Source organism: Plenodomus lingam, assembly GCF_022343315.1.
Source record: "Plenodomus lingam strain CAN1 chromosome Unknown contig_14, whole genome shotgun sequence".
NCBI lineage: Eukaryota > Fungi > Ascomycota > Dothideomycetes > Pleosporales > Leptosphaeriaceae > Plenodomus > Plenodomus lingam.
Window position 1 is genome coordinate 1,923,254 of NW_027093932.1, and position 14,656 is coordinate 1,937,909.

General features: G+C 44.6%; 5 protein-coding genes across 5 annotated transcripts; 3 read left to right on the forward strand and 2 right to left on the reverse strand.

Annotated features, from left to right (window-relative positions):
* Positions 1-4,391: 4,391 nt before the first annotated feature.
* Positions 4,392-4,837, forward strand: IAQ61_002738 (uncharacterized protein; the record flags this gene model as incomplete). Its single annotated transcript, XM_003843489.2, has 2 exons — positions 4,392-4,713; positions 4,764-4,837. The coding sequence occupies 2 exons, from the start codon at positions 4,392-4,394 to the stop codon at positions 4,835-4,837; spliced, it is 396 nt and encodes a 131-aa protein (XP_003843537.2).
* A 215-nt stretch (positions 4,838-5,052) lies between these two features.
* Positions 5,053-6,848, forward strand: IAQ61_002739 (uncharacterized protein; the record flags this gene model as incomplete). Its single annotated transcript, XM_003843488.1, has 3 exons — positions 5,053-5,304; positions 5,353-5,710; positions 5,758-6,848. The coding sequence occupies 3 exons, from the start codon at positions 5,053-5,055 to the stop codon at positions 6,846-6,848; spliced, it is 1,701 nt and encodes a 566-aa protein (XP_003843536.1).
* A 468-nt stretch (positions 6,849-7,316) lies between these two features.
* On the reverse strand, positions 7,317-9,569 carry IAQ61_002740 (uncharacterized protein; the record flags this gene model as incomplete). The annotated part of the gene is made up of 1 exon (XM_003843487.1): positions 7,317-9,569. The coding sequence occupies one exon, from the start codon at positions 9,567-9,569 to the stop codon at positions 7,317-7,319; it is 2,253 nt and encodes a 750-aa protein (XP_003843535.1).
* Positions 9,570-10,848: 1,279 nt separating this feature from the next.
* On the forward strand, positions 10,849-12,297 carry IAQ61_002741 (uncharacterized protein). Its single transcript, XM_003843486.2, has 4 exons — positions 10,849-10,944; positions 11,003-11,048; positions 11,103-11,320; positions 11,380-12,297. Exons 1-4 carry the CDS (start codon positions 10,924-10,926, stop codon positions 12,238-12,240), a joined length of 1,146 nt encoding a protein of 381 aa, XP_003843534.2. The 5' UTR covers positions 10,849-10,923; the 3' UTR covers positions 12,241-12,297.
* Positions 12,298-14,338, reverse strand: IAQ61_002742 (uncharacterized protein; the record flags this gene model as incomplete). The annotated part of the gene is made up of 4 exons (XM_066095675.1): positions 12,298-12,988; positions 13,038-13,549; positions 13,621-14,041; positions 14,101-14,338. Coding segments are annotated over 4 exons (1,845 nt in total), but the record flags the coding sequence as incomplete, so codon positions are not given.
* Positions 14,339-14,656: the final 318 nt, after the last annotated feature.

Consider the following 14,656-nt stretch of genomic DNA (forward strand, 5'->3'; position numbering starts at 1 on the left):
CTATTATAAATATATTCCTAACTTATTATAGCCTAGTTCCTAAACTTAACCTAGCTCTAAACCTATCTCTAACTTAAAGGTTTCTATTCTATTAAAGAAATATATATTAGCTTTATAAATAAAGATAAAATCTTACGTATTATAAAGCGTGAAAAGCTTCTATAGTTCCTATTTAAGAGTAGCCTTAGAGGAGTATACTATAAGTAGAGGACAAAGCATTAGGATCCTAAAACTGTACGTAGTATAAGAGAACAGGTTTAGAATATATTACTAACACGTTACTATAGGCGTATATATAGTAAATCTTTATATTAAGCTTAGGTAACTTAATTATTTACCTTTTTAAAGAGCAGGTATTAATTCTATTAGATTAAGACATGTTCTAGATAGATATATTATATAAGAGGTTGTATAGGGTATAGGCAGAGATTCTAATAGTAATCTTCTACCTATAGGAAAAGAAGCGTACGCATTAAGAATAGGTTTATAATATATTTCTAACACGTTACAGTTATTATACTTAGCTAAATTATTATAGATAAGGATATAACTAAGATATATTAAGTTACTATTACTAACTTCTTTTAGAAGTGTAAAGCACTTATAAAAAGACAAGTGTTATAGAGGTATATTTACTTATAGGGATTCTATAGGACTACTATTAATATGTGTAATAAGTAGATAATAGGCAAGTTTTATAGCGCACTATAACCTATTTGTAACGTGTTTCTAACTTGTTTCTAGGACTTAGGCGCTATCTCTAGTTAATTAATCCCTATAAGCGTAACTAGCGCTAGCAACTTTAATCTTATATAAGATTTTATTAAGTATATCTATAAAGAAGTATTCACAAAGTATATAAAAGAGAGCTAGATAATACTACCTCTTTATATCTAAGTAAATTACTACAGGTATTAATAGTAGAGGAATACTTTTAGCTTACTAACCTCCTCTTATATAAGTAAATATATTCTAAACCTATTCTAAACGTGTTCCTAACTTATTCTTATATAATTAGAACACAAACCCTCTAAAGATACCTAAAACTAGGCAATCTATAAGAAAAACTTAGTAATTACTACTAGGATTATGCAATACTATAGTAAAATATTAAAAGAGGTATAGGAAAAACTAGAATCTTATTTAAATATAGCTAAGCAAGCAGGCTAGAAAGGATATAAAACTAGTAAGCATGTAAGTATTCTTAAGGCTACTTAGAAGTAAGTTTATAACCTATTCTTAACCTATTAGAATTATATAAGTAATATTATATAGTATACACTAGATAGATTTATAGGATATAAAAGAGTTTAAAGCCTAGAGTAAGTTTAGAATACACTATAACTATAGAACTCCTAATAGGCTTAAGTAAAGGTACCTTAAAAAGCTTTAGAGGGGAGAAAGTAAGTCTTACGCTAGTGTTATATATATTTACTAATTAAAACATGTTTAGAACGTGTTTAGAACACATCCTATAATAATAATAATACTCTAGATAATAATAAAGCAAGTCTTGCTATATCTAACTTAACTAGATATATCTTAGTCCTAATAAGAAATAAAAGAGTACGCTTAAAAGCCTAAAGCTAGAGGGCAAGTAGTAGAGTAGTATTAGAAAGAAGTTTACTAGCCCCTTTTCTATCTTCTCTACTACTAGGCTCTTCTCCTCTACTAATAGTAACCTAAAGGTATGCTTTGTAAAACACGTTTATAACACGTTCCTAACTTATTATTAGTCTATAACTACAAACTTTATAATAAAAGGCTCTTCTTAGTAATTAGGCTCTAAAGGAGAGAAAAGAAAAGCTAGAGGTAGATAAGGAAGAACTTGCATAGAAAAAGGTACTATTTAAATTATAAAAGGCATAGTTTAAACTTAAGAAAGAGATAGCTACTTTTTATATAAGGTAGGGTTAGTCTATAAATATAGTAACTAGTTCCTAACTAGTTCTTAATATATTCTAGTCTATTATATAAGTATATATAAGTAGATAAATATATATTCTTTCTTCTTCTCTTTCTTCTTCTTTCTTCTTATACTCTATAAGAACTTTTTATATTTAAGAGTTTAATACTATTTTACTATCTATCTTTCCTAATATTATTAGATATAACTAGTTAATATAGTCTATAAAGATCTTTTAAAGTTAGTATATAATAGAATATATTAGGAACACGTTATAAACTTATTCTAACACTAAGTAGGATTTATACTAGTGATATATTAAGCTTAAGTTACTTCTATCTAATACTAGGGCATTCTCTCCTATAATATCCTACCTAAATAATAGGTGTATAGTATTTCCTAGCAAGCTTTTCTACTAGGCTATTTAGGCTAGATTAGGGGTATAGGAACTTTGTAGAGTATATATATATACAAGTTAGAACATATTTATAATATATTAATAACTATTTTAGTATTACTTCTCTAATAGAGGTAATCTTATCTACTACCTTAAGAGGTATTATCCTAAGGTTTAAATAGCCCTAGTAAACTATAGCAGAACTATAATACAAGGTATTATAGAAGCAAGGATCTTCTATAAGAGCTTAATAGTAAATGCTTAAGAACGTGTTCTAAACACGTTAACAATATGTTCTCTACTAGTAGAGTAGACTACACTAAGTGCCTCCTCTAAGGTTTAAGAACCCTCTAAGATAGCTAGTCTATAATAAGAAGTAGTAGCTAGAGTAAAGGCTAAAGAGGAAGTAGAGAGTAAAGAAGAGGAGTAAATAGTTGCTCCCCTTTATACTATAAATAATATTTAGTAAAAGTAGTAAAAAGGAGATATAAGTCTAGTCTCTTAAAACATGTTTAGAATATATTAATAATATATTATAGCTAGACACCTATAAATACTAGATTCTTCTTTAATCTAAGGGACTACTAGAGCTTTATAATACCTATAAAAGTAAAAAGAAAAAGTTATATAGTATTAAAGGACCCTATAAAAGTAAATAGTACTTTACTTTTAGTAGATAGAAAAAAAAAAGAGAAGAGTAAAGAGTTTATTTTAGTAATTACTACTACCCCTTTAGGTTATATACTATTATATATTATTTATTAGAACCTATTCTTAATATATTCTTAATGTGTTCCTACTTATTGCTATTATTATCTCCCTCCCCCTCTCTAGTATCTTCTCTATCCTCCCTATCCTCCCTAGGCTCTATAAAAGCATACTGCAAGTAGAACTAGGTAGTATTCTAGTAGGAATTAGTAAGGTCTACACTAGTATTAAAGTAATAGTCTTAAAACACGTTAGGAATAGGTTAATAATATATTATAAATAACTTACTATAGCTAGGATAATTATAAGTATAGATAGTATAAGGAACCTAATAACCTTAAATCCTTAGTAGGGTAGATATAGTAATAAAGTTAAGCTATAATAAGTTAGTAACGTGTTTTTAACAGGTTCTTATAGGCTATACCTTATTACTATTATAGCTAGTGCAAGTCTTCTTCTAAATTATATTTAGGAGGGTATTAGTATTTATAGGGGGGCCTATAGCAGCTGCTAGCTAGGCTTAGAGAACTTCTATAAAATATATTAGTAATAAGTTTTAAATATATTCTAAATAACTTATAGTAAGGAGTGTTCTAGTAATTATATATAACCTTTATATAGAAGTCTATATATATTAGTATAATAAGTTAAGAATAGGTTAATAATATATTTACTCTTTACCTTATAGACCTCTATTATAGAGGGCTAGCTAGTCTTCTTAACCCTACTAACCTTATAGTAGGCTATATTAAGCCTATAATCTTTTTTAGTATAGGTATATAAAGTGCCCCTAGTACCTAGAATAGCCTAAGAATATTAGAACCTATTTAGAACACGTTTAGAACCTATTCTTACTCTATATAAGATGCCCTTATTATTAATCTTAGTATAGTAGTAGTGCTCTCTACTCTTTATCTTAACTACCCTATTAGGGCTAACTATAGGCTATACCCTAATATTATCTAGGATATAGCTAAGGGTAAGGTACTATTAATAGTACTTCTATAACCTATTAAGAACACGTTCTAAACACGTTTTAATCTACTTACGTAGGATATAAGGGATACGTTAGTAATAGGTATAGTAGTAGTAGCTTATAGTATTACTAGTATAGAATATATTTAGAATAGGTTTAGAATACGTTATAAAATCTTATAGTATAATATTTAGTTAACCTCGCTTAGCTAGCTAGTAGAGCTTGGCACAGCCTAACCCTATGCTAAATACGAGTTCACGCAGCGCTAATTCCATGGTCATATAAACTGCGCCCTCCCTGTAGGCATGGTCAAATACGATGCCATCTGCGCGGCCAGAAGCAGGCATGGTTAGTGGGTTGGATGAAAATTCACCCTCGACCATGACGAAGACACGTCATGTGCCATGAATCGCTTGGAGAAAGAACCCCGTGGGGAACGAGGCAGGAGATTCGGGTCCGGGGAGACTTCCCACACGCTGGGACTGGCAGAATCCACCTACCGGTACCGGTACTCTGTCCACACTGTCGAGGAGAAAGCGCGGCGAGATCGCATTTCCTCCAATTCGCGCATTGCTGAAGGCAACGTCGGTGCCAAATCAAGGCGCGGTGCAATTTGGCCGTTGCCTTCATGCCTCCTGCTGTCCTCCCTTCCCACTACTCACGTGACCCCCCCACAGAAGTCAGGAGGACTCAAGGTGGCCACGCTGCCTGCCGCTCCTCGATTCGGTAGGGCCCCATGGGAGAACATCGGCAAAACCAGGATCCAATGACACCAGGCACTACCATCCTCTCTCCACCTGCCGAATGCCTGAACAAGCAACTACAATGCACGATCCCCGCAGACTCTTAACAGGCTTGTACCGCTACGATTGCAATTGGGGCTGACGCCGACACTGAGCCCTTGGATTTTCAACTACCGGCTTGCGACTATCCCGTCATTGACTCGATGCAAGCCAGCAATGGAAGAGATGCAAGGCTGTCCGGGAGGATTGGCTCGATCGTATATAAACTCGAGGCATTCCAGAGTCTCGGTGGCTCTCCCTACGAGCTCTCGGGGCATTCACCATGTCGCGCATTACCGCTGTTGCATCGGCACTCTTCCTGAGTTTAGCCAGCTGTCTACCTTATCAATCAGCTCCCACAGTCAATGTCAAGAACGGAACCTATTATGGTGTACACTCTGCAGCTTATGGCCAAGACTTCTTTCTAGGTATACCCTATGCTCAGCCCCCGGTTGGTCATTTACGGTTCCGCAACCCAGCGAGCCTAGAAAGCAGCTGGGAAGAGGCTAAAGCAGCAACACAGTACTCGCCAGAAGTCAGTACCCACTCTTCTTTGGCACATCTTCAGTGCTAACTCTTATAGTGCTACGGCTACGGTTCGGATCAGTGGAACTATGCAGTGTCTGATGACTGTCTTTACCTCAATATTATAAGGCCATCAGGCCATCAAGGCCAGAAACTTCCTGTAGGATTCTGGATCCATGGAGGTGGCTTCTACCAAGGCGGAGGTGTCGATCAAAGGTACAATGCGTCCTTTGCAGTTGAGAACTCGGTTAGAATTGGCAAGCCCATCATGATTGTCAGCATCAACTATCGATTGAGCGCCTGGGGCTTCCTGAGCGGAAGCCAAGAAGTGATAGATGACGGTGCACTCAACCTTGGTCTGAAAGACCAGCGATTGGCCTTGCAGTGGGTGCAGGAAAATATTGAAGCTTTTGGTGGTGAGTACTATCCAGCAGGCAAGAGAAACTCGGCTGATGATTCATAGGTGATCCCGAGCAGGTAACAATCTGGGGTGAAAGTGCTGGTGCCGCAGCCGTGGGCTTTCATCTGACAGCTTATGGTGGACGCGACGATAAGCTCTTCCGGGGTGCTATCATGCAGAGCGGTAACCCGATCAACTACGGAGCCTTGAGGGAACCACTAGGCCTAGCAAACATGTACAATGAGCTTGTCCGCCGCACAAACTGTGGCGTCAACTCTACCGGTTCATTGGAATGTCTGCGCCAATTACCTGCCGAACAACTAAACGCTGCCATCAATATTACGAATCTTCCTCTAAACGTCACAGGCTTCAACCCCGTTCTCGACTACGACTTCATTCAGAAGCGTACATCCATTCAACTGGAAGCCGGCGAATTTGTCCATGTTCCCATTGTGTCGGGCGCCAACTCAGATGAAGGCACCGCGTTCTCCCCGTCACCAGTAAACAGCACAGATGCCTTGTACACCTACATGACAAACTTTAGCCGCGGCGCAGTCGGTCCTGACCTCGCAAACAAACTACTCCAAGCCTACCCCGACGATCTATCCGTCAACGTTGTAGCCAGCTTAGGCGACATTCGAACCGGCGCTCCCTACGGTCCTCAATTCCGGCGCGCAGCCTCCTATTTCGGCGACCAAGTCTTCATCGCCAACCGCAGACTCACCTGCCAGACGTGGGCCAAAGCAGGCCTCGCAGCATACTGCTACCGCTTTAACGCGATCCCCGCTGGTCTCCCCGCCGCCATGGGTGTCACCCATTTCCAAGAAGTCTCCTTCGTTTTCCTCAACCTCGAGGGCGTGGGGTACCTTCCTGCAGCCGCACCCCCGTTCCAGAACAAGACGGAGAATTACCGCAACCTGGCCCGCTTCATGAGTAGTAATTGGGTCAGCTTCGTACATGATTTGGATCCTAATGCTTGGAGGGAAACGTATGCCTGGCAGGGTGCCGAGGGCATGTGGCCCAGCTATGATGTGGCCGACCCCATGGACTTTGTGTTTGATGCGAATGTGACGAGTTTTGCGGAGCCGGATACGTATAGGAAGGAGGGTATGGAGCTGATTAATGCGAATAATCTGGCTGTATTTCAACGCTGAAGGATCGTCGATGGAGTGTGCAGGGGGTGGTAGTGGGGATGATCAATGAATTTAACGACTACTTTTCAATATTGCAAGTCTTGTGCACATCGCATGGTTTTATGCTAGACATCTTCTCCAATCATCGTGAGTGCTGACATAGCCTCGGAAACAAAAGTTGCACCGCAATAGCACGCCTGCAATCACCTTTTGCACGTTGCACTCAATTAGAAGCTATTTCTTTCAATTTAGCTATACGTCCATACTCCAACCATCGGTGATCAAACGCGAGCCATGTCCGCATTGCGTTACTCAGCTAAATAAACTAATAATAGCCCCATCTCAAAGGCCATGCTACCAGGGATGGATATTCCATCGAGCGAATATAACGAAATATATGGTATAAAACTTGGAAAAAAAAATCATCACGCTGAATAAGAAATGTCCCCTGGCTCATATCTCCCCCCACCCCACGTAGTCCTTCCAAACTCACAGCTTCCCAAGATTCCGCGTAATCATAACAACAAGACCAGCAACAACCTTGATTGCAATCTTGAAGACCCAAACCACCGTCTTGAACGTAAACGTCAACATGCCGATAATCGTCCGTGTTATCATCGGCAACTTCTCCTTGTCTTCGTCTTGTCTCTCGGCCTTGTTCGCCTTTTTACTTTCCTTGACCTTGATCTGCGATTTATCCTGACCGTACCACTCCGCCAGTTCAATATCCTTGTCGAAACTCGTACTCTCGCTCCGGCTCGTCCTCGCACTACTCCTCATCGAGGCTGCGAATTTCTTCAGACTTTTACCGGACAGGGGCGCGGAGCTGGGTTTGGAGGATTTGCCGCCAAACCCATGGAAGCCTTGGACAAAGGAGTCTTTGAAGGCTTTGGTCGTGTCTTCCTTTTGGTTGGTCAGGGTGAAACTGGGGGGTGGAGGCTCAAAGTTCTCCTGGCTTTTGTTCTTGGTTTTGCGGCCGCGCGTGGCTTCTGCGACGGCGACGGCGAGGAGGGTGGACGCGACGACATCGACGAGGAAGGGGTTGCCAAAGCGGGTGAGGGCTGCTACGTTGAGGATCAGTGCGTCGTTGGCGAAGTCGAGTCGGGCGAGCATTGCGTCGTCGGCCGTGGCATCGGTGGTGGTGGGTAGTTGGCCAACCGACATTTCAGAAGGTGTCAATGAGATTGGGCGGTTCATGCCGTCTAGTCGTGGAGGCGGTGGCAGAGGAGAGAAAGCATTCGTTCGTGGTGTGGTGGGAGAAAGTATGTATGGGTTTAGAAGAGTGATGCATGCGGCCTTTTTTCCTGGCATGTATGGGGTCATGGGCGCGTTGTGACTGTACATTTCAGTCACGGGTCGTGTGGAGGGCGCATTAATGTTCGAGCAGTCGCCTTCGATTGAGATTGGGAATGAGCCGAGAGTAGGATGGTGCAGGTGGTATGAGCCTTCTGAGGGAAGATGCTGGGCCCATGGATTCGCCTGCTGTTGAGGATCATCCTTGGTCCATGCAAGCGCGCAACATTCACGTTGAGCGGTTCCTGCGAGAACATCTTCTGCAAGTCGCTGTGCAGCTGGTGATTGTGCGCCAGGGTCCGACAAAGCGATACGCGAAGCAGCAGGAGAGTTTGCGGCAGCGTCAAGCGCCTGTAGTGCCGCTAGTTTTGGATAGATGGTGGTCAACAGAGTGGTGGTTTCTTGTTGTTCTGGGTCGAAGAGATCGGTATCTAGAGAAGGGGGAGCAATGAGGTCGAGATGAGCAATAGGGAGGACTCTTGGTTGTGTGGGGTGGTGACGCTGTATCAATAGCTCGTTCAATATACTAGGAACCTCATGCCCGGCGGCGAGATTGGACTGGGCCAAAGAATAGAATGGGAGTGATGGCGTAGTACCAAAGGTGACTGTAGGGTTTGCTGCTGTCGCTCGATGCATTCTCAGAGTGTACATCTGTACAGTCGGTTCTTCTTGGCCATTTGTTGCCAGCCAGAGGTTGTCCAGCAGGCTCGACGGCGTAAAGAAAGGTCTTGGAGGTGGTGGAGGGGCGGAAGAGCTACTCGAGCGTACATTGCTATGGGGAATGTAAGAGTCTGGAGAGTAGGGTGATCTGCTGATTTGTGTTCGAGGAAGTTGTGTTGGAGATGCTTGAGTTGGCTTGTACGACTGACTGGCAAGGGGTACTGTAGGGTCGTAGACGGGAAACATGGATCTCATAGGTATCTCTTCTTCCCCTTCCTCTTCTTGTGGAGATAGGCTTTGTACTCTCGTTGCAGTACTGTTCGCACGAACTAGGGTGGGAGCAGAGGAGAAAGCAGGGGATATTGCTCTGCTGGGATCTGGACTCGCAGCGCGAGTTTGCTGAGCATCCTGCACTGGGGCTGCTGACGTGGGAGCTCGAGTGTCTTGGCCCCGGTAGAAGCTCTCTTGCCTTGTCACATGTGAAGAAGGCGTTCTCTTTTGCGAAGGGGAGTCGAATGTAGATCTACTTGCTGGAGGAGGAGTCCGCGTGTATGCCCGTGGAGGCGCTGATGGTGCCGGCATCTGGGCCGCAGGGGATACAGGAACCGAATTGACTTGTATGACAAGATTGTGAAAATTCTCTTCTGGTCCAGCTTCTGTGTGAACAGCAGTCGCGCTGTCCGACCTCTCGGGCAATGGATGCTTAGTATGTGGAGAATGTCTCTGGGATGGGCTTGTTTGGCGATGCCCACGAGGTGGGGGAAATAATTGAAAAGCCGGTGCTGTCATAGTTATAATCCAATAACTATTTTCTGCTATTTTGCTTCAAAAAAGGAACATCCAGATGTTCACTGAAGCCAGTAAGAAACAGATCAACTGTGTAGAAACATGCGAAGACTCAGGTCAGTAGCACCAGTTGTAGGTGCATATTAGAGTTGCCCAGGTAATCTCGGGGTAAAAGACTATATGGTCACACCGTCAGAGCGGAAGAGGGTTTCTCGACTCACTCCACACCGAGCCCAATAGCGGCTCCTTGGGGTGAATGGCTGATTGGGTCCATTATGGCCACCACAAGCCTACAAGGAGTGATATCTGCAAGGCCTGACTGCTGAGCGGCGGTTATTTTTAACATGGTTGGTTGTCTCTCGCTCTAAGCGCCAACAATCAACCTTCGCTACGACCCCTGCCACGTTCTTTGAAATCTTACGATGCATGCACGCCCACGCTGATTTGTTGACGCCGTGTGCTTGTCCTGCGCACGGCAAGCCAATGTACAATCTAGGTGACTTGGCCAGCGGGCCGACGCTGCTATCTCATCGATCTATTTCGAGGCTGCAGGGAAAGTCTCTGGCCAATTCTGTGCCAAATGCGGGTTGTGTTTGAATATCGGGAATTGCTTTGGGCCTGTGGTTGGCATCCATGCATGCCCTTGGGAAGAGAGACATGTGTGGCATTCGAGGAATGTGTTATATTCTGATATCGCTGTGCCCATACTTGTCTTGGTAGCTTTGCTGACTTCTCATCCCGATGGTGCCTGTGATGTGGCTTGAAGCTATGAGTGCCTCTGGCGGTTACAAGAGCCATGCATGTGCCATGGGGGACGGGGGTGGGGTGGGAGAAGTGACAAGCTCGAGAGCGTAGCCGCCCCTATTCCCAGCTGGGACAAGATCCCTAAGGCAACAACAACGATTGCGCGAGCAAACTCTTGTGCCATTCGGAGTCTGTGGTAGTGATTCGCTGCCATACTCTGAGCACGTGGAACCAGGTCACTCTGTTCTTGCTTGATCCCGCTGTCGCAAAGCTTAGATGGAAGAAGAAGGGTATGTGGCAGCGTGTGCTTGTGTCAAATGCGATGGGATTGCTTTCGAAGGCCGCCTTCACCTAAGCCCGATCATCTCAGGACAACGTCGCCATGACAGGCAGATGATGGAGGACCAGGGGAAAGAAAGCAAACATGATGTGACAAAATTCTCATAGAACAGTTTTGTATGTGACAGCAGACCAAGCAATTCACAACAATTTACTTGGCGAGCTACCATGTTAGGTACGATACTGCGGGGCTTATCGATAACAGGCTGGCTCAGAAAAGTTCTGGTCGTAACTCGTCATTGTGCAAAAAAAAAAATGTAGCGCAACAACCACCATGCCGACAGAACTAGAAGAGGTGAGTATCTTTACAGAGTATCTGGGAGAGTTCATGGCTGATTACGAATACTACATAGCTTGTCGAGTTTTTACACCATGGCAACACGCAGATCCGTCAGGCTGGTCAGAACAGCCCCTCCACTCCATCACGAGACATCATGGCTCACGAATGAATAGCTGCCGAACACCTGGTCGGATATACGCAAACAGACCTGCCACTTTTCAAGCGCAATCAACTAGAACCTGTCAAGGATCTCAAATTGCTGGTCAAGGACTATGCACCGATTGCCAAGAATGCTTTCACCATGCTCATAAACATCTCCTCAGACAAGGAGGTTTTCCAAGCACTTGCCCAAGACGATGCATTCCTCGAGGTTTTATTGTCGCGCATCACCGTATGTCAGTTCCCCAGGCCGTGTCATATCCCAGGTGTTAGGACTAATGCGAGACTCAGAGCCCCAAAGAGCCTAATGCGAATGAAATCGCCATGCTTCTCGCCAATATGGCCAAGGACGACTCGCTGCAGCGTGTACTCGAGCTCAAACGCGATATACCCAAGGAGCTGTCCAAATCAGCGTGGGCAATGGACCAGCTCATGGACTGCTTCGTGAAGGGCGCAGAGGGCGCTTACAACAAGCACGCCGACTTCGACTACCTGTCATACTTTTTCGCCGACTTGGCCAAGTTTCCCAAGGGTCGCGAGTACCTGACGACGCCATCGGAGCATGACTCCAACATAATACCCATCACGAAGATCCAAGTCTTCACAGACCATGCATCGCACATAAGACGTCTGGGTGTGGCATCTGCTATCAAGAACGTCGCCTTTCACGTCCCAGCACACCCGGTCCTGATGTCGAACTTGAACCCAGACCCAAACCTAACACCTCCATCGATAGGAGCTAACCTCCTTCCGTACATACTACTACCGCTCATGGGCCCAGAAGAGTACCCGGACGAGGACACAGAAGGCATGCTCGACGAGTTACAACTACTCGAACCAGATAAGGAGCGGGAATCCGATGTTGAGATTGTAAAAACACATCTGGAGACATTGCTGCTCTTGTGCACGACAAGAGAGGGTAGGGATGTGTTGCGTAAGATTAAGGTCTATCCCATTGTCAGGGAGTGTCATTTGCATGCCGAGGATGAAGGTGTCCAAGAGGCGTGTGATCGGGTAGTCCAGATCATCATGCGGAAAGAGGAAGGTGAAGAGGAAGATATCCCAGATATGAGCTCTGCGGGTGGTGGTAAACTGATGGAGCTTGAGAATGGTGAAGACGATGAAGAGGAGAAGATTGTTGAAATCCTATAGATAGTCTGACCCATCAAAAACGCCTTCCTATGCAACTATGCAGATGGAAAATCCTTCATATGACTGGCTCGCTCCTATCCTACTTTCTCAGCCGTGATGCCATCTTCATGGCTCCTTCTTACACATGTTGCAGTCCTACTATTCTTTTCGCTCACACAACGGTGTACTTTGCTTTCCACCAGGGGCTCCGCCGCGACTTCCTCCAACGTTTTTTCCTTCTTTCCGAGCCCTCCCTCCACATCCACCGTCTCTTTCTGCCCATGCATTGCCGTTTCAGACGTCTTCCCGTCTGCACTATTCTTGTCCTTCTTTCTCATGCTCCATCCTCCTCTCCAGCCCACCCATCTGTCCTCCCACGGTCCCCTCGCAATCATGACTAAGATGGCTGCAGAAATGAAGCCTACACTCGCACTACCTGACCCGATCCAGCCTGCCACGGCATAAATGTGGTTTCCAGCCGCTGTTCCAATTAGCTGTCCGCAAAACGTAGCTACCATGAACGCCGTATTCACCCCATTTCGTCTCTTGGGTTCCACAGCATAGATAGAACTTCGATTTGCAATCTGAGCAGTCTGGTTGCCAAAGTCCATGAGCAATGCCTGCAGCACGGGGCCAGATACGCTGAAAGGTCCAATATATGTACCCAGGCAGACACCAAGCAGCGAGCAGCTCAACCCGAACAGGACGGAGAAGTGTGGAACGAAACGATCTGTCACTGTACGAGCATATATGGGGCTACAAAGCATTCCTGACCCTGATCAGCATGGCTGCTTCTCAGCTAGGATGATTTGAAATACCTGCGATGCCAATAAGGCCGAATAACCCGATGATCAAAGGCGAATATTGATAGGGTTCACCAGCCAACAAGAACGTCAAGGTCGTCCAGAAACTTGTGAATGGCGCGGAACAAAACATTCCAGCTAAGCAAACTTGAACTAGTACAGGATGCTTGAAAAGCATCTTGACAATATCCCAGAGGATGCGAAAATAGTTCATACCAGGATTAGTAGCGGGATAGTCGGGCATAAAGAGCCATAATAGGATGAAGATCGAATACTGCAGACCAAGTGCCATCCAGTACACAGCTCGCCAGGTCACAAAGTTGGCCATGGTACCAGAGAGAACTCTGGCCACGAGAACACCGAGCATGAGACCAGACACTACAACTGATAACGCGGCAGCTCTGCGATTAGGGGGAGCAAGATCTCCCACCAAAGGGAGCATCAACTGCGGAGTTACAGTAGTGACTGCCACAATGAATGATATAGCTGTGAAAGTCCCCAGATCGCTCGTCAAACATAATACAAGCCTACCGCCAAAACCAATTAGCCATTCAAACCAGAAGCAAAGTAACAAGCAACCGAAAAATCACACACATACCACATGGTCGCCGTGAAAAGCACCAGCCCGCACACAAAAGGTCGTCTAGGTAGCAAGTCCCCTAACGGACATAAAAACAACAAGCCGGCTGCATATCCCGCCTGCATGACCGTTGGAATCTGTGCAACCTGCTCATACCGCACGCCAAAGTCATGAGCGAGGATATTCAGTATCGGATGGTTGTAATACAGGTTCGCGACCGTAAAGCCCGCTGCAAAAGCAAACAGGACATTCATGGACATGGAGAATTGCGGCGGGTGGGAAGGATCCCATCGGCAGTTTGGCGGTGTCCATGTCAATGTCGTGTAGATTTTCTGCCATGTTCCTAACGATGGTTGGCCTTGCTGTGTCGGCGAACTTGTCGACGCACTTGTCGGTGTTGTTGCGGTCACGGTCGAGGTCGTACGTTCTGAGGCGGCGCCTGGATGTGGTGCTTTGCGGGCCATTGTACCATTAATTCTAGTTCATGGAGGCACATACCTGTCCCTCGCTCTTTTTTGGCCTGGAACCTGTTCCCTGAAGAAATGAACAAGGAAACATTGATGGACAAGAGTAATTGCATAGGCGCGATGGGGCACCCTCGACATCGCCATGGAGGGCTTAGAGGTTCCGTCATCGATTGTTCGTGGATTCCGCACGGGATTCGGCAATTGATGAGGAGCCGATTGATAGTGTTAATGCCGCTTAAGTCCATTTGCTGTGATGCCCGATAAGGACGCTGGAATCCTCTGAACAGAAGATATTCTCGGGCTGCCTTTATTCCCCGCCATTCTTTCAAGTTCGTCGCCCAACCATCCTCTTACTGCTGCTTAGGGATTCGGGCAAAGACAAGGACAGGTCCATGACATGACAAGATAGTCTTCTTCGCAACCCAGCTTGTAACGTTTACAATTTGCGATGGATTCACAAAAGAAATCATCAGAGAGGCAAAAGGTTCTCGTGTTTATCCACAAGCTGTTATGTCGCATTGGTGGTGCATATAAAGACGCGAGACACATCGAGTTCTGATAAGATTTACCATGAGCAAAACACCGCG